At 40.1% G+C, this 18,830-nt stretch overlaps 1 protein-coding gene across 2 annotated transcripts in view; it reads left to right on the plus strand.

Moving 5' to 3' along the window:
• Positions 1-18,830, plus strand: part of ABCC9 (ATP binding cassette subfamily C member 9) — a 148,844-nt gene that overhangs the window by 112,497 nt on the left and 17,517 nt on the right. For both annotated transcript variants that reach the window (XM_060166742.1, XM_060166743.1), the window contains 3 exons: positions 7,249-7,351; positions 17,866-17,967; positions 18,550-18,670. In XM_060166742.1, coding sequence (XP_060022725.1) covers positions 7,249-7,351; positions 17,866-17,967; positions 18,550-18,670 — 326 coding nt within the window. The remainder of the gene's footprint in view (positions 1-7,248; positions 7,352-17,865; positions 17,968-18,549; positions 18,671-18,830) is intronic.

Here is an 18,830-nt window from a genome sequence, read left to right on the forward strand (position 1 = left end):
CTTTTTCTTTTGTAATTTTTTTTTTTTTTTGCGGTACGCAGGCCTCTCACTGTTGTGGCCTCTCCCGTTGCGGAGCACAGGCTCCGGACTTGCAGGCTCAGTGACCATGGCTCCCGGGCCTAGCTGCTCCGCCGCATGTGGGATCTGCTCGGACTGGGGCACGAACCCGTGTCCCCTGCATCGGTAGGCGGACTCTCAACCACTGTGCCACCAGGGAAGCCCTTTTGTAATTTTTTTGATTTGAGTCCTCTCACTGTCTGGCTAAAGGTTTATCAATTTTGTTTACCTTCTCGAAGAACCAGCTTTTTGTTTTATTGATCTTTGTTATTGTTTCCTTCATTTGTTTTTCATTTATTTCTGGTCTGATCTTTATGATTTCTTTCCTTCTGATAACTTTGGGTTTTGTTTGTTCTTCTTTCTTTAATTCCTTTAGGTGTAAGGTTAGATTGTTTATTTGAGATTTTTCTTGTTTCTTAAGGTAGGATTGTATTGCTATAAACTTCCCGCTTAGAACTGCTTTTGTTGCATCCCATAGGTTTTGGATCATCATGTTTTCATTGTCATTTGTTTCTAGGTATTTTTTGATTTTCTCTTTGATTTCTTCAGTGATCTCTTGGTCATTTAGTAGCACATTGTTTAACCTCCTTGTGTTTTTTACGGTTTTTTTCCCTGTAATTTATTTCTAATCTCATAGCATTGTGGTTGGAAAAGATGCTTGATATGTTTTCAATTTTCTTAAATTTACCAAGGCTTAATTTGTGATCTACCCTGGAGAATGTTCCATGTGCACTTGAGAAGGAAGTGTAGTGTAATCTGCTGTTTTCAGATGGAATGTCCTGTAAATATCAGTTAAATCTATCTGGTCTGTTGTGTCATTTAAAGCTTGTGTTTCCTGATTAGTTTTCTGTTTGGATGATCTGTCCATTGGTGTAAATGAGGTGTTAAAGTCCCCCACTATTATTGTGTTACTCTCGATTTCCTCTTTTATAGCAGTTAGCATTTGCCTTATGTATTGAGGTGCTCCTCTGTTAGGTGCATATATATTTACAATTGTTATATCTTCTTCTTGGATTGATCCCTTGATCATTATGTAGTGTCCTTTCTTGTCTCTTGTAACATTCTTTATTTTAAAGTTAATTTTATCTGATATGAGTATTGCTATTCCAGCTTTCTTTTGATTTCCATTTGCATGGAATATCTTTTTCCATCCCCTCACTTTCAGTCTGTATGTGTCCCTAGGTTTGAAGTGGGTCTCTTGTAGACAACATATAGATTGGTCTTGTTTTTGTATCCATTCAGCGAGCCTGTGTCTTTTGGTTGGAACATTTAATCCATTCACATTTAAGGTAATTATCGATATGTATGCTCCTAGTACCATTTCCTTAATCCTTTTGTGTTTGTTTTTGTAGGTCCTTTTCTTCTCTTGTGTTTCCCACTTAGAGAAGTTCCTTTAGTATTTGTGGTAGAGCTGGTTTGGTGGTGCTGAATTCTCTTAGCTTTTGCTTGTCTGTAAAGCTTTCGATTTCTCTGTTGAATCTGAATGAGATCCTTGCCAGAAAGAGTAATCTTGGTTGTAGGTACTTCCCTTTCATCACTTTAAATATATTGTGCCACTCCCTTCTGGTTTGTAGAGTTTCTGCAGAAAAATCAGCTGTTAACCTATGTGAGTTCCCTTGTATGTTATTTGTCATTTTTCCTTTGTTGCTTTTAATAATTTTTCTTTGTCTTTAATTTTTGTCAGTTTGATTACTGTGTGTCTCAGCGTGTTTCTCCTTGGGTTTATCCTGCCTGGGACTCTCTGTGCTTTTAATAATTTTTCTTTGTCTTTAATTTTTGTCAGTTTGATTACTGTGTGTCTCAGCGTGTTTCTCCTTGGGTTTATCCTGCCTGGGACTCTCTGTGCTTCCTGAGCTTGAGTGGCTATTTCCTTTCCCATGTTAGGGGAGTTTTCGACTATAATCTCTTCAGATATTTTCCTGGGTCCTTTCTCTCTCTCTTCTCCTTCTGGGACCTGTATAATGCAAATGTTGGTGCATTTAATGTTGTCCCAGAGGTCTCTTAGGCTGTCTTTATTTCTTTTCATTGTTTGCTCCACAGCAGTGAATTCCACCAGTCTGTCACTTATCCGTTCTTCTGCCTCAGTTATTCTGCTATTGATTCCTTCTAGTGCATTTTTCATTTCAGTTATTGTATTGTTCATCTCTGTTTGTTTCTTCTTTAATTCTTCTAGGTGTTTGTTCTTTAATTCTTCTAGGTGTTTGTTAAACATTTCTTGCATCTTCTCAATCTTTGCCTCCATTCTTTTCCGAGGTCCTGGATCACCTTCACTATCATTATTCTGAATTCTTTTTCTGGAATGTTGCCTATCTCCACTTCATTTAGTTGTTTCTCTGGGTTTTTATCTTGTTCCTTCATCTGGTACATAGTCCTCTGCCTTTTCATTTTGTCTATCTTTCTGTGAATGTGGTTTTCATTCCACAGGCTGCAGGATTGTAGTTCTTCTTGCTTCTACTGTCTGCCCTCTGGTGGATGAGACTATCTGAGAGGCTTGTGCAAGCTTCCTGATGGAAGAGACTGGTGGTGCGTAGAGCTGGGTGTTGCTCTGGTGGGCAGAGCTCAGTAAAACTTTAATCTGTTTGTCTGCTGATGGGTGGGGCTGAGTTCCGCCCCTGTTCATTGTTTGGCCTGAGGCAACCCAGCAATGGAGGCTACAGGCTCTTTGGTGGGCTAATGGCGGACTCCAGGAGGGCTCATGCCAAGGAGTACTTACCAGATCTTCTGCTGCCAGTGTCCTTGTCCGCATGGTGAGCCACAGCCACCCCCTGCCTCTGCAGGAGACCCTCCAACACTAACTGGTAGGTCTGGTTCAGTCTTCTATGGGATCATTGCTCCTTCCCCTGGGTCCTGATGCACACCCTACTTTGTGTGTGCCCTCCAAGATTGGAGTCGCTGTTTCCCCCGGTCCTGTCAAAGTCCTGCAATCAAATCCTGCTAGGCTTCAAAGTCTGATTCTCTGGGAATTCTTCCTCCCGCTGGACCCCCAAGTTGGGAGGCCTGATGTGGGTCTCAGAACCTTCACTCCAGTGGATGGGCTTCTGTGGTATAAGTGTTCTCCAGTTTGTGAGTCACCCACCCAGCGGTTACGGCACTTGATTTTATTGTGATTGCGCCCCTCCTAGCGTCTCATTGCAGCTTCTCCTTTGTCTTTGGATATGAGGTATCTCTTTCAGTGAGTTCCAGTGTCTTCCTGTAGATAATTGTTCAGCAGTTAGTGGTGATCTGTATTGATTTCAATTAGAGATTTTTCTAACCTAAGAAATATTTGTATTACACGTATGTATATATATATATACATATAACTGAGTCAAAAAGTAGAATATAAAGATACAGCCATCATCTACAACATGCATCACAGAATTTCTACATAAATCTACCTAGGTTTCATTGTGAAGCATTTATACTTTCCACAGTGGTGTGTTTTCCCATCAGAGTGTGCAGTGCCTCTTATTGGAGATGGTAACACCATTTATTGACTTTGAATGTAGGTATTAAGATAAGATTTATGTTCTAATAGTAGCCAGCAATGCCCAGTGGTACTCATAAGTACACCATATTAAAAATTACATTTTTCACCAAACAAGTCCTTTCAAGTTAATTTATTTGAGTTTTGAACACATGCTAGCTGCTACTCTTGCTGTGGATATAGAAAGACTCCAAAGACATGGCCTTTTGTTTCTAACCGAGATAAATACCACAGAGAAAATGGATGGGATAACATGGCAGGTGGGGGATAATCAGTGACTGGATTCAGGCAAGCTGGTAGGTGGAAGAGTTGATGGGTTCAACTGAAAACAGCCTCTATTTTCTTGGTGAAGAACAAGGTCAGGTCATTTTCCGAGAGTGCTGAGGACTGGAATCACATAAAGCATTTTGAAGGAAATGATGATTTAGCATGAAAGAGAAACTTGATCAAAAGTCAACGTTTAGGGCTTCCCTGGTGGCGCAGTGGTTGAGAGTCCGCCTGCCGATGGAGGGGACGCGGGTTCGTGCCCCGGTCCAGGAAGATCCCACATGCCGCGGAGCAGCTGGGCCCATGAGCCATGGCCTCTGAGCCTGCGCGTCCGGAGCCTGTGCTCCGCAACGGGAGAGGCCACAACAGCGAAAGGCCTGCGTACCGCAAAAAAAAAAAAAAAAGTCAACGTTTATTTTTTTCACTTACCTTCTTTACCAGACACATGAGCAGAATTTGGCTTGACTATTTCTAATTTTACGTCAGGAAAATTCTAGAGAGCTGTAAGAAAGACAAACTATTACGTGACATCTAAGACGTGAATGATGATCGGAAGACACGAAAGACAACCCAACTTTTATGTAGCAGTACATGCATCAGACTCATCCAGATTTAGATCTTCCACGGTTCATTTTTAAAGTAAATATAACGTACCACCAATATCAGCACTTTTAAACGAAAGGAAGTTTTACAATGTGGGGATAGTTTTGCTACCATGAAAAAAATTCTAGAATCTTTACATTTGGTAACTTGTGGTTAAGTATCAAACACATTCTTTTCCATCTATTTCTTCCTTTCTTCCAGGCTAGTAAGAGTCCCCAGAGTCCTCAACGCTTTGGAAAGTTCATATTTACTGATTAGGCTGCTTTCCTCCCCTGCGTTCAGGGTTCGTGGTGTACTCACAGGCAGTCGTGAACTCCCTCAAGTAGTTTACCACCAAAGGATCACAGTTAAATTAGACTGAGATTTCAGTGACCTTTCCTGCTTTTTTTTTGTGGTCTGACAGAATAAAGGTCTAAGAATGTTCAAAAGATGAGCTGGATGTGGATGAAAAGATACAGACTGAGTGTGTCAAAGTTTCCATTAGGAAAACAGAAGGGTTCTTGCCAAATAGAAACACACAGAAAGAATGTTCGCTGCATTTCCACCCCTCCCCTTTCACTGCTGCTTCAGATTGTTGCCAACTCCATTTACAAACTCTTTAAGAGTATATCTGCAACAATATCCCCAAACTAAAGGAAGAGTAAGGAGAGCCCCAGACAAAGCACTTTGTCACAGTGAAGTGTTTGATGTTCATCTCAAGTGGAGTCCACAGGCTTTGGTCCAAACGCCCCCCACCCCCACCCCCAATCTCTCCATCACCACAGCCCTCTAGGGAGAAGGCCCTGTCTCCTCCAGCCCCTGAACATGTTGAGTTTTCTCACTTCTGTTCCTTTGCTCATGTTGTTTCTGATACCTCCAGTGCTTTGTCCCCCCTTGTTCACCTGAAAAATTCAGCCCATTTCTTAAAACCTCACTCAGACATCTTCCTAGTCCTTTGTGAAACTTACTTAATCCATCTTTCCCCACCCTCCACCCCGTTCCCTACCATTCTGATCAGTCCAAATCATCACCTTCCTTTATGTTCATGTAGCATTTTGCGCATAGGGCCGTTAGGATTGGCTTCTGTGTTGTGCCTTCCTTACTTGTTCATACCGTGCTTCCTTCCTTCACTAAACAATGGGCTCCTCTAGGGCAGAGGTCGTGTCTTATTCTATTCGGACATATATATTCTAATGTCTCACCTAGTGCCCGTGCTTGATGAATGTTTCTGAATGAGTGGGTGACACCTAACAATGCAAATACAGAATCGGCTATATCTGTTTACAGTTGAAATCCACTATCTCCGTAAATCCTGTAACCCTATGAGTCCTCCTACCTTAATTATTCACTCTGTCCATCTCTAAAAGGGTCATCACCAGGGTAGTCCTCTTTCTCCGTCTGCTCAGTCCCGCCCCAGTGCGTTGCTATTCAGCACAGGTCCTCCTGTGCATGGCATTTGGGTCAAGGCTACATAACTCAAAGTGAGGTCATGATTTGGCTCTGATGGCTGTATCCTTTGATTAGTGTAGCTCAGATGTTGCTGTCTGACTCAATTATCTGATTTTTCTGGTTTGGCATATTGGAATGATCAGATTGATTGGATAAGCATCAAGTATCTGCTTTATATTGGCCTGTATGGATGGCTTCATGGGCCAAGTGAACACCCCACCCTGGACTTCTTCATTTTTGACATAGTGATTGCTTATTATAAACTTGTGAAAATTGATTTGAAGATCTGGGGGGACTTGGAGCAGTCTCTTATCAAATAGGAATTACCACTGGGCTGTCAGATGAAATTTGGCTGCTTCTTGCAAACATAATACATAGAAGGAGGTCTGTGTAAGATAAGCCATGAACACAGAAAATTGAACAAACCTTTGGCATTTCCTCCAGCCTTCAAACTAGTTATTTTGGTTATCTGATCCAGCTTTCCATTGTTTCTGTTACTGAGGGAAAATGATTGAAAAATAAAAAGAGGCTATTTTTGCGACGTAGAAAAGATTTATCACCATGTAACATGAGTTTCTTGGAGAAGTAGCTCACGCGTTCGAATGGATGAGGTTTTTATTAGAAGTTTCCTTTATAACACAGGTTACACAGAATTTGGTCTGATTATGTTAATTCCCTAGAATGAACTTAATTTGGCCAAGAATCAGTATCTAAACTGCATGTGTCATAGACCCTTGTAAGCACCACACACCGAGAGTTTCTTTCATGTAATGACCATTCTTACAAATAGTTTGAAACTTTGAGATTATATGATATCTTGCTTCACAAGGACATCTGTCATTTGCAAGGACCCCCATCCTCCACTTCTTGCCACTTCATTTTCCTTCTTTGAGTCCCAGAAACACTGAGCAAAAAGAAAAAATTTAAAGTATATATTTGCCTGTTACAAATGCATATTTTCCTGTCTTCCCTGAGTCTCTTCTAGAACCTTCCACCCAACTCCAACCATGCCATGTGGAAAAGTAAAACACATGCAATAGAAAGTAGGTGGAGTATGTTGCATATCTGTACAACTTCTTCTGGTTTTTGTAGGGCACTTGCGACATAGACCATGCCTTGTTTTCATGGCTGCCATCGTTATGTGGAAATTTATGAAACAATCTTTAATAGGACTTTGTCACTGGAAAGATTCCTTTCCATAGCAGGGGTTGAGAAAGGAAGGAAACACTGCACCACACCATCTCTCAGTAAGGGTGCAGGAGAGCAGTAGCAGCTGGCCTTTATTTGCAAGTAGGAGTCCATTTACTAGTCATTCCATCCCATCAGTTTGTCACCGTGTTGAGTAAATAGTGTAGTAGGAAGTGTGACTGTTTTTTATTATTTCTCCTGTTGTGTAGCTAACATCATAATATTTTTGTTTTCTGCAGGCATGAAACCAGATTTAAGCAGCGAATGCTGGAACTGACAGACACGAACAACATTGCCTACTTATTCCTCTCAGCTGCCAACAGATGGCTAGAGGTCAGAACGGTATGTTCATTGCATGATTTTGAAATGGAAACCACACAGAAAAGAGGCCTGATGCAAAGAGGAAGACAGTTGTAAAAATTAGGCTTCCACTGAGATTCAGCACTCGCTTTGCATTTTCTGAACTTTAAAATAGCTCAGGATTGTTTATGTTACGGGTGAAATTTGTCATAATGTTTTTAGCTAATGGCAAGACAAATAGCCCCAAATGCAAAAATTCATTTTGTGTTCATTAGTCGCTAGATTATATAAGTTAATGGAATAGCAAATATTTGTATAACTTCAGTTTTTTTTTTCAAAAGAGCACATCTGACAAGTGAACAGATGTACTCATTTACTCCACTGAGCTGGACCGACCTGGAAGAGGTGGCGACTTTCTCTCTTTTAAGCCCGTGGAAGATCATGTTAGCCCAAAATGTAAAAAAATTGTGATTAATCATCTGTTGTCTTCTTCTGCCCTCTATAAAGTAGAAGAATGGGCACAAGCTTTGACATCGTACAGACTTGGTCTAGCAAGTTAATGAATTTATCCAAGTCCCAGTTTGTCATTTGTAAGATAGGCGTAAGAAAGTTACCTCATGGGGGTGTTAGGATTAAAAATAATAATATAAATCCCCTAGCTCACTGATTGGCAAGTGCACTCAACAGATGTCTTTTGAATGGTTGGATGGTTGGATGAAAAAATGAATTGAAACAGTACCTGCCCTGGTAAGTGGTTAATAAGCCAACCAGTTGGGGTATGAATGAAGTAGGAGACAGGTGAGACCCGAGTCCCACAGGGAAGAGGATGTTGTTTGCAGACTGGTCTGCATAATCTGCAGTATGAATAAGACACTTTGGTAGTAATGATGAGTTGACCGTCATCTTTTTAAAAAAAATGATTATCAGTCTGTGAAAAGGAAAAGGAGGTTTACTCATGCGGTTGTAAGAACCTCACTTCTGCTGATTAATCACCCCTACTACCATATGCACGCTTTCTTTCAAAACTCAATGGACCAGAGAGGGCAGATGGTAATGGGAATTTGATAAAGTCGAAATGAAGGAGCCCAAATTAAAATCTGAGTTGTTGACGGATGGATACAGATTGGTAGGGAATCTTGGATCCCCCCGTGAGCTGTAGTTGCCATGATTCCTCATGGTTTACAGAGGTTCTCTACTACTATATTAGTTATTGTGTAGAAATTATCCAGCAACATAACACAATTATATTTCACAAATTTTAGGTAGGAAATTTCTTATGGGTTGCTGTGGGGATTGGGAGGGGGCAGGGCAGATTCTCCTGAATAATCTGTAACTAGCATAAAGGCAGCTGAAGTGTTTAGGACTTAGAACCAAAATATTATTCCTAGATCTTACCCAGACCCTAATTCCTTGCTTTAAGCTTCTGTTTGTTTGTTTAAATCTGTTTTCTCCAAGGAAAAGAAATCATATCTGATAACAGAACTAATGATGAAATAGCTTCATCAAAGAATGTCCTAAAATCACAGGGAGAAAATATCAGTAGTTACCTTTGTATTTGATTTTCCTGAAATTGAAGATCAAGTATGTTTTTTAGGGGCAAGTGTGTTTGCTTTGGACTTGAGGTGAGTGTCTGACCTGACTCCTGCTTCTACTCTTTAGCACTTCCTACTGTCAGGTTAATGGACAAATGTTTAACAAGAATCTTCAAGCAAACCATATGTTCTGCTCTCATAGCCAGAAGACAAGATATTAGAGCCTTCAGACTGCCAAGAAAGGGAAGGTCAGGAAAAATTCAGAGAGGAACAGCAGCCAGATTCAGAACGGGTTAGTTTAGCTTGACTCACACTCCGCTACTTAAACACGCCCCCCCATTAAAGGCAGCTGGACCTACTTGAATATAAAAGAATTCTAGTTCTACCTGCAGAAGTCTAAAAAAAAAATACTGATATGTGAAACAGGAAGGGCGGGGTCTGCCATTCATTCTGTTACCTTATAACACATTTGTCTTTGTGTCTTTTCTTTGTTTTCTGTGTATTATACTCTTTCCACGATTTGCTGTCTAGCCTTACCAGATCTCTCCCTTAAAAACCAACACAAAAATATTAAAGGATCCTTTGCTTCTATTTCTGATTAGTAAATATAAAATTTGTTAAGAAACTTGCTGATTTACTGCAACATTCCAGGCGTATCTGCTGATAGGAGTCAAGGTCCAAAGTCCTTTGTGGATGATTTGTCTCTTTCATCTATTGAATTTATGTATCGGTGAGTTTATGTGGGTGTACACACAACACACACACACACACACACACACACACACACACACACATGCTTCTAGACAATCCCAGAGATCCAGCTTAAAACAGATTTATTCTCTTTCTGTTCTTTGGGTATACCGAAAGTTTTTATTAGCATCAGAATATTTAGAATATTAGAATATTTATTTGAATATAAATGCTATAATCCAAGAACATATGCCACAGTAGGGGTGTTGAATGAATAAAGTAAAATAAAATGAATAAAAATGATGAATAAAGAATTTTAAAAATGAGTAAACTCCAATAAGGAAATAACCTTTCACCCAATCATATACATGTAAATGACCTCATTACTACTATGCTTCTGTGGATGTGTCTGCATCACTGGAGATACAATTTCCATTTGAAAGAAATGGATCTTGTGTCAAAAATAGGAGAAATATGAACATTGAGAAACAGGACCTTGGAGACTGGGGTGTGAAATGTTCTCCGAACCCCACACCTGGACATACTCTGCCTTGTAAGTCATTTACAAAAAATAAGTAATGAAAATTTCTATTTGGCCCAATGACTCTGTCTGCATGGACCTTATCTACAGTATCAACACAGCCCCCTCCATTCCCTATTCTCTGATATCTTACTCAGCAAGTTAACAAAAATATCTGCTGTAGCAACTATTCTTGGAGCTCCCATAGCAGAAGCACAGTTAAACTGTACCAGGAGGGGGGCAGCATTGGGCATAACTCAGAAGACGCCAGCAGAGTTCCTGATGCAGATCTGGGGATTTCACCAACTCTAATTCATGGACTCATGACCCAAGTGGAGAGAAAGAGGAGAAAACTTATCATAGTTTTCTGTGGCTGTTTTTCTCTTCCCTTTCTCTTCATTCTCAATTTTAGCTTTCCAGAACAATGCCACTGAATTCTGTGGACAGTCTCCAGGAGAAGGAAGGGAAACTGCAGTGAAAGCACCATTTTTAAATTCAGGAAAATCCCTGAGCCCCATCCATTTTTTTCTTATTATCTACTAAAATATATATATGTACATATATACGTATATATATATGTATATATTTACATACGGCTCTTCTTTCTTTTCCCGGTCATGTTAGGTAAGTGTTAAGACAATTACAAGTTATTCCCTTTCTCTGGCTGAACAGTGTTCCCTATGGAAGATGTAGCCCTGCCCACCATGTTCCTTTCATAGTTATTCTGAATTGGGAAAAAAATAAAGTTCACAACACACTCCAATTAAAAAGGACAAGAATCTAAAAGAATAAAATAGTTTGGCTGGTAGAAAGTAGCCAGACTGTGGCCACCCAGGTTACTTTGGCAGTGGAGGGCAGTGTTTCTCCTCTGGGCGCCAAGTGAAGTGGGCCACAGTCATGTGCAGTGTGTCACGACAGCCTAACCTTTGAATGCTGCTTACGTTCTTTTGTTCAGCACAGGGTTTTCTCTTCATCCCTCTGAACTAAACAATTCCAGTTCTTTGGCATCGGTGTTTCCATTTGCGAAAATTGTGTAACTCTATCTAAAGGGTGTCTTTCCAAGGCTTTGTCTTGCTGTGTATGGTGGAAGGATAAAAGAAAAATCACATCAAGAAGCCAAAAAAAAGTCTTTAGAATCAACAGGCTAAAGTGAAAATAGTCTTCAGGGTGAGCTTGCATGAGAGTCTATTTTGTGAAACAGCACAGAGCTTTTTTGTATGTTCATAACTCCATTGTAGACAGGTGTGCGTTGATCTTGTAATGTGAAGACCCAGGCACTCAGTGGAACCATAGACGTGGACTTCTGAGGGCTATGTGAAGGAGAAAGGTAGTGTTGTTGATAACTATTTACAAGGGTGTCGTATGGAAAATTAACAGTTTTTACTGTAATCCCACATATAGATAGAGAAATTATTGAATCACTAGGAATCTGATAAGAGGCTTCTCTTTTGACATAGGAATCCAAGGCTTCCCTTCTGGAGGGGAGTGTTGAACTCACAAAGTCAATGGAAATTATAATTTATCACTATACTTATAAAAATGTCCTGCTGTTGGGCCCTCTCTGAGAGTGGTCATTCACGTATGTAGTTGCTTCTGTTTCCTAAGTAGAATCTCTCATTCCATTGTATCGTTTTGACTGAAGGCGTTTTTCATTGAATTGGTTGGGTAGGATGTAGAAAGCCTTAGTGGAAGAATTTGTGCTTCTAGTAATCCCTAAGTGTTTCCTCTCCTGTGTGTGAGTTATTCAGACTATCTGCTTCTCCTTTCTTAACTTACTGCCTTTAAGCCATTTTGTTATTCACATGTTTGCGATGGAAAGGAAAGAAGGTGTGGAAAGGTAGAGTCACTTTATAATTCATTAAACTTGTTGTTTAATGGTAAAGGAAGTGGAAAACTGGAAGCTAACATAAGCTCTATCAATTTCTCACGTCTGTTACTTTTGTATTTGAAAGGAAGTGATTGGAATTTAGTGGTTTTGCTATGAAATTTCTTGATAAACGTTATGCGCAAAGGAGCTTCCTCTCTTATGCACATTGAGGTAAAATTCTGATCAAATGCTTCCAAAAAATCTCCAGTTACTTTAAAAAAAACCGTTATTGAGCAGGAGTAGTAATCCTGAAGTGAGCTGAAAAGTATCTCATTGACATAACTAGAAGACAGCACAAATAGCACTTTTTTAAAAAAGAAAATGATAAAGAATATTTTTATGATAAATAACTGTTTTAGATGCTCAACTGCAGACATTTTGGCTTTTAAGCTCTTGTATCTATTTGAACTTACTAGACTGTGGAATTGGGAAGTGGGTTCATCTCCTGAAAAACTTGCTCTAAAGGTGCTTCAAAAAGTTATGCCTTGGACATATATACACTACCAAATGTAAAATAGATAGCAGTGGGAAGCAGCCGCATGGCACAGGGAGATCAGATCGGAGCTTTGTGACCACCTAGGGGGGTGGGATAGGGAGGGTGGGAGGGAGATGCAACAGGGAGGAGATATGGAGATATATGTATATGTATAGCTGATTCACTTTGTTATACAGCAGAAACTCGCACACCATTGTAAAGCAATTGTACTCCAATAAAGATGTTACAAAACAAAAGAAAAAATAAGAAAAAAAATGAGACAAGGCAGGGAAAGCTGTTGGCACATTGCCTGCCATGTGACAAATGACCAATAAATGTTAGTTATTATTTTATTATTAACTAAAAAAAAAAGAGAGAGAGAGAGGAATAAAGCAGGTGACTTTTATAACTTCTAGCTTTTTCATATTGTATCTTATTTACAGAGAGGAAAAGTGGCCCCAAAAGTCTGTCAATATAATATAAATGTAGCAGAACAAGGTGTAACAATCGTTAGGTCATGTACATGCCAGGGATAGGAATAGGGTTTGGGGAGGCTGCCTGGCACGTTTATGTTGCACAAAGCTCTTCCTCCCACAGAGCCTTCTCTTAGCCCTATGCTGTTAAAGCCCTATGAGATTTGTATCGTTAAATACATGTTACACAAGTGGCTATTTAAGGTTACACAACCAGAAGAGAGAGTAGAGGGTATGTGGAATACTTATTGACCTCTTATGGATAAAAGCTCCTATGAATTAAAAAAAAAAAAGCTATGCCTTTTTGCTGAGGTGTCAAAAACATCTCTGTACATTATCTTTACATATAAATGTTGGCATATTTTATCTACTGGACTAAGAATTAAAATAATGTCTAATGATCATACTGAAAACCTTACAAGTAGTTTTGAAAACATTAGCTCAATGAGAGAGACACGGAAAATATATACTGGCTTTAACTTATCGATCTCTTCCCTCCCTTTTCTCTCTTCATTTGTTTTCACTTCTTTTGCTGGTTTCATTGCCAGGATGAGGCTAACCCACCTATTATCAGAATTACCATTTCAATTCAATAGAAAATAGTTTAAAGTATTATCTGATTCAATCTAACATTGAGTTCTATACAATGGTGGAATCCAGGGCCCAATATAGAATATAAAGATCCATAATAAATGAACAGGGAATGAGGTGGGAGGAGGAGAGATTGAGTGGGTCATGTTTTCCATTTCCTTTATAATATTTATATTAGGCCTACGTCTAATTTCCATTTATTGAGACTGATTAATCTCTTGTTTCGGTATGTCAGTTGCAGCGTTGTTCTATTCCAGTCCTATTCAGATTGCTCTTTGTAACACAGAACACAGCATTTTATAAGTTTTTCCTGTACAATTGAAATAGCAAAACAATTAATAATTATTGGGAACTGAATGATGAAGTTCTTGACTTAAGAGTGCTTTTCACTTTAGGAAGGCAAAGAACTCCTAACACACATAGCACAGCTTTCTAAGATAGTCATATCACAGTTCTAAGCGGGGGATAAAAAATCATAAAACTTTGTGCTGGGCTTCCCACCTTGTCAAATATGCATCCTTGTAATATTTGTACATGTTCAACTCTTAAGTCTGGAAAAGGGATTGGTGGAGACTTAAATGGCTCATAGGAGTCCTTTAGAAAAAAACGTCAGAAGCCTGGATTTAGAAGATATTTGACTCATAGAAGAACTCAGTGAATGTTTTATGAAGGGGGTCAATGTATCCAGTCATGAATTCCATAAGGAATCATTGGGCCTTTACAGTGTACTTAGCATTACTGTATTCCTGTTGCTGGAAAATTTAGACAGACTCTTTTTTCACAGACTTAGATTCTAGTGAGAGTAAATGGACTGACTATGAACATGAGAACAAATAAGCAAATAAGATCATTGCAGATAGCACGAAGTGTGAGGAGGAAAACAAAGCAAGACGATGCGCTAGAGAACAGCTCCAGGGCTGGGGGTGGGATCAGGAAGGGAAGGTCTCTCCAAAGAGGTGTATTTAAGAATTGACTCCTAAATGACGAGCAGTAGCCTGGTGTCTGAGACCTCTGGGAAACATTTCAGGCAGAGTCAGTGGCAGAAACAAAGTATGTTTCCAATGTTACTGACCCAGGTCCTTGGAATCTTTAATTAATAGAAATTGAGGGCTTCCCTGGTGGCGCAGTGGTTGAGAGTCCGCCTGCCGATGCAGGGGACGCGAGTTCGTGCCCCGGTCCAGGAAGATCCCACATGCCGCGGAGCGGCTGGGCCCGTGAGCCATGGCCGCGGAGCCTGCACGTCCGGAGCCTGTGCTCCGCAATGGGAGAGGCCACAACAGTGAGAGGCCCGCGTACCACAAAAAAAAAAAAAAAAAAGAAAGAAATTGATAAGAAGCCAGAGGAGAAATTTAGGCAAGGTTTTACTGGGACTCGTGCTACAGCACAAGGGAGTGAAAATAAGTAACAGGTGCGCTTGCTCACTTCCCGAGGAAGTGACAAGCCGATTCCTTAAATGGGATGAGGGTGAGGGAGGATCAGTGGGCTGGGGAGAAGGCGTGGCTTACGTGGTCTGCCCACCCACTTGGTGGTGCTGTGCGCAGGGGTCATGCGCAGTATCCTGCTTGCTCCCGGCACCTCAGACATGGCAGTTGGTTTGTGGCCTTTTTGTATCTTATTATAATCACCCGAGCTGCGCATGCGTGTAGTTATTTTTAGTCCCTTGTAGTTTCTTTGTACTCTCTAGCTTGGGGGATTCATTGGTTCAGGTGCAAGCACTGCAGTAAAGGTCCTAGGTCACAGGTCCCAGCTTATCTCACCAAGGACAGGAAGACCAACATAGTTGCAGCAGGGTGAAGGAGCAGGAAAGGAATTTCAAATAAGGTCAGAGGAGGCAGGGTCTAGACTCCAGACTTTACATCATATAAGGCTTTGTAATTCATCAGAGTCTGAATTTATTATAAGTGCAATAGGAAGGCATTGATAGTTCTAAACAGGGAAGTTATATATACTTTTAAAAGAATATATGAATGAATGAATGGATAGATGGATGAATGAATGAGGCTCTTTCCAATGAGGTCAGCTGAGAGGAAGCGGAGAACAGAAATTAGTAAAAACATACCCTGCTTCAAACCCTTAAAATGTATGTTGCCCACAGAAATTTCTCAGACGCCGACTGGCATATTTCTTTATATCAAGCTGGGAGCATCTCGCTGGAAATATCTCCTGGTGCTAACTTACTTTCTGAAACTTATCACACAAGCGCTTTATGAGTCTTTTTAGAAAAGATAATACGGAAATAACAAATTTATAACATAACATTAAAAGTATTACCTTTCACAAGAGAGTGGGAAGGAAAAATTCATATTGCTGTAAATATTTTGCAAGTATTTTGGGAACACGTTGGCATTCATAAAATATAAAAGAGCAGCCCAGGCTGGTTAGATTCTGCATTCATGTAGTTGTTGCTTCAAATAAAGGGGGAAAAGGAAGAAGTGTCTGATTGGGATGTGACAAGTTGTTAACAAATGGATACCTCGGAAGAAGCGATCAAAGGAGTATTTACTACCTCTGTGGAATTTACTCCCTCAAGGGATTAACTCTCATGATTTCTTTCTTTATTTTTTGTAAAGATAATGGGAGTCATTACAGAATTAAATTTTAGTGCCTGTTTTAACCTTTGATGTTTATGATGCACGCAAACTTTTAAGCTTGCTTCAAACCTTTGAAAATCATCCAGGGGGAGAAAAAGACATCCTGTTACATGGAGGGGGGTAAATCTAACTGATATTTAATCTTTTCTATTCCTTTCAAAATCCCTGTAAATTAGGTATCATTTCTATTTTCCGAAGAAGAAACTGAATCTCAAAGGGGTTTAAATGACTCATCTAAGCTTACTAGCTGGTAATTGACAAAAGCATCATTTGAACCCAGATCTCTGATTCCAAGGCTGGGATCATTGATTGCTCCCCAACAATTTGATCTTTGGTGCTATTTAAAAAGAGGCAAGGATGTGCACATGCTAGCTGATTTGAGAAACTGCATTCTTATATGCATATATATATGAAGTTTTATAGTTTTGTTTTATTTATTTATTTTTGGCTGCATTGGGTCTTAGTTGCTGCGCACTGGCTCTCTTGCGTCGAGTGGGTCTACTCTTCGTTGCGGTGCGCGGGCTTCTCAATGCGGTGGCTTCTCCCGTTGCAGAGCACGGGCTCTAGGCACGCGGACTTCAGTAGCTGTGGCACACGAGCTCAGTAGTTGTGGCTCACGGGCTCAGTAGTTGTGGCTCATGGGCTCTAGAGCGCAGGCTCAGCAGCTGTGGCGCATGGGCTTAGTTGCTCAGCAGCATGTGAGATCTTCCCGGACCAGGGCTCAAACCCATGTCCCCTGCCTTGGCAGGTGGATTCTCAACCACTGCGCCAGTGGTTGAGAAGGGTTGACCAGTGGCTTCTCAGGGTTGAGAAGCCCTGAGAAACTGCATTCCTGACTTCAGCATGTTAAACACTCTATTACTGTCATTATGGTCTTATCACCTAGTTACTAGTTATTTTTTTGAGGTAGCAGAGGTTATCTTTCTAGAGATGGTTATCATCAGTGAGATGAGACTTGAGATAATTCTAGAAAGTGTTCCTGCCTGAACTTCTCTCTGCTTCTGGCATGTGTGACACATCAGCATGACAAGTTTTAAAGATTTCTTTTTCAGAAGATAAGATGTAATAGTGCCTAAGAATAGTGCCTAAGAATAGTGCCTGGGAAATGGGGAAGAAAGAGTGTGTTAGAAAATGGACAGATGTCCCTTAGCTCTCCTTTGAGTTTAAGGCTGGCCTTAATGAATTTTTTAAATTTCTCAGAAGAGTTTATCATTGGGTCATAGGCAATTCAGATACTCTAAGACATGCCATGTTTCTAATTCAGGAAGAAAAATTACACTTATTCCTATTTCCATGAAATCTATAGATTTAATATCCCAGACTCTGAGACCAGATAGTCGACAGTAGTTCGGATACAAATCCCAATAAGCTAACTAGAGGCAAACTTCTGCAAAGGCCTTGACTTAGCATACAAGAGAGCTAATCTCAACCCTGGTATAAGCACACATGAAATTTAAGGTAGAAAGTTAAGTTCAAAAATAATTGCTTGTCTGGCAACACAACGCAGTAGATAAGAAAAAGAAAGAAAGAAAACCCTGTGTCTGATACTGGTCGTGCCAGAAATTGCAGCTTAATTTCTGACCAGGTGTTTAACGTCTCTGAAAGCATATCTGCATGAATATAATCAGAGCCTTGCATCGTTTCCCTTCCCGTCCTAATAGTGTGAGTTGTTATACCTTCTGTAACATTCTTCCGAAACGTAACAGGATACACAAGGAGTAGCGTTTATTCTCTTAGTGATCACCTGGGTTGATTGAGATCTTTGGTTTAAGAACTTGGGGAGAATCTTTTAATATTTTTTTCTCACTCCTTTTTAGGATTATCTGGGAGCTTGCATTGTTCTCACTGCATCAATTGCATCCATTAGTGGGTCTTCCAATTCTGGATTGGTGGGCTTAGGTCTTCTGTATGCACTTACGGTACGTATGGATGAAAATCTCTTTTTGCGCAGTGCTGGAGGTACTTTCTGTATGTGGTTATTATCAACTCTTATTCGTGGATGGTAGAGAGGAGTTAGAAATTCATAACAAGATGACAGCCTGCAAATAATAGTAGATTTGGGCCCAAACCCAGCATTTTAGGATGGCATGGATTCATTTCTGATATTGCGAGCCAATTTTTAGAAAGTCCTCAAACCCTCTGGTCAGAGTTCTCCCAAGGCTGTTTGGAATTCTTGTCCTGAGTTGCTCACCACACATTTAGGGACACTAACTTGAATATGACTATAAATGAGGTAAATGGAAACAGAGATACAACTATCCACTGTGCAGGGAAGTCAGGACAGTTCACAGAACAGTGACATTTGAGGACCCTTGAAGAAGAGCAGACACTTTATTTGCCAACTTTATCCCATGACATCCTCTCTGGTCTCTGATATCCTGCAGCATTTATGAATTGTACCTATATGAACTGTCCAAGTCATCCTATCCCCTAATATCCAGTGCTTAAAAAAATTATGACTTCATTTTATATGTGTTCATTGTTTTTGTCACCTGACACAGATAACCAATTATTTGAATTGGGTTGTGAGGAACTTGGCCGATGTGGAGGTCCAGATGGGGGCAGTGAAGAAAGTGAACAGTTTCTTAACTATGGAGTCTGAGAACTATGAAGGCACCATCGGTATTGTTCTGAATATCATTTTATTTCACTTAGTTATTTTTAAAAAAAGATTAGTTGTGTGTCAGGCACACTGTCATTTTTGCTTTTGTTTTCCACTTCAATGGCCAGAGAATCCCCTCTCATCTTGACTTTGCTTGATAAAGGTACACCTGAACCTGAA

Source organism: Lagenorhynchus albirostris, chromosome 11 (genome assembly GCF_949774975.1).
Source record: "Lagenorhynchus albirostris chromosome 11, mLagAlb1.1, whole genome shotgun sequence".
NCBI classification, from domain to species: domain Eukaryota; kingdom Metazoa; phylum Chordata; class Mammalia; order Artiodactyla; family Delphinidae; genus Lagenorhynchus; species Lagenorhynchus albirostris.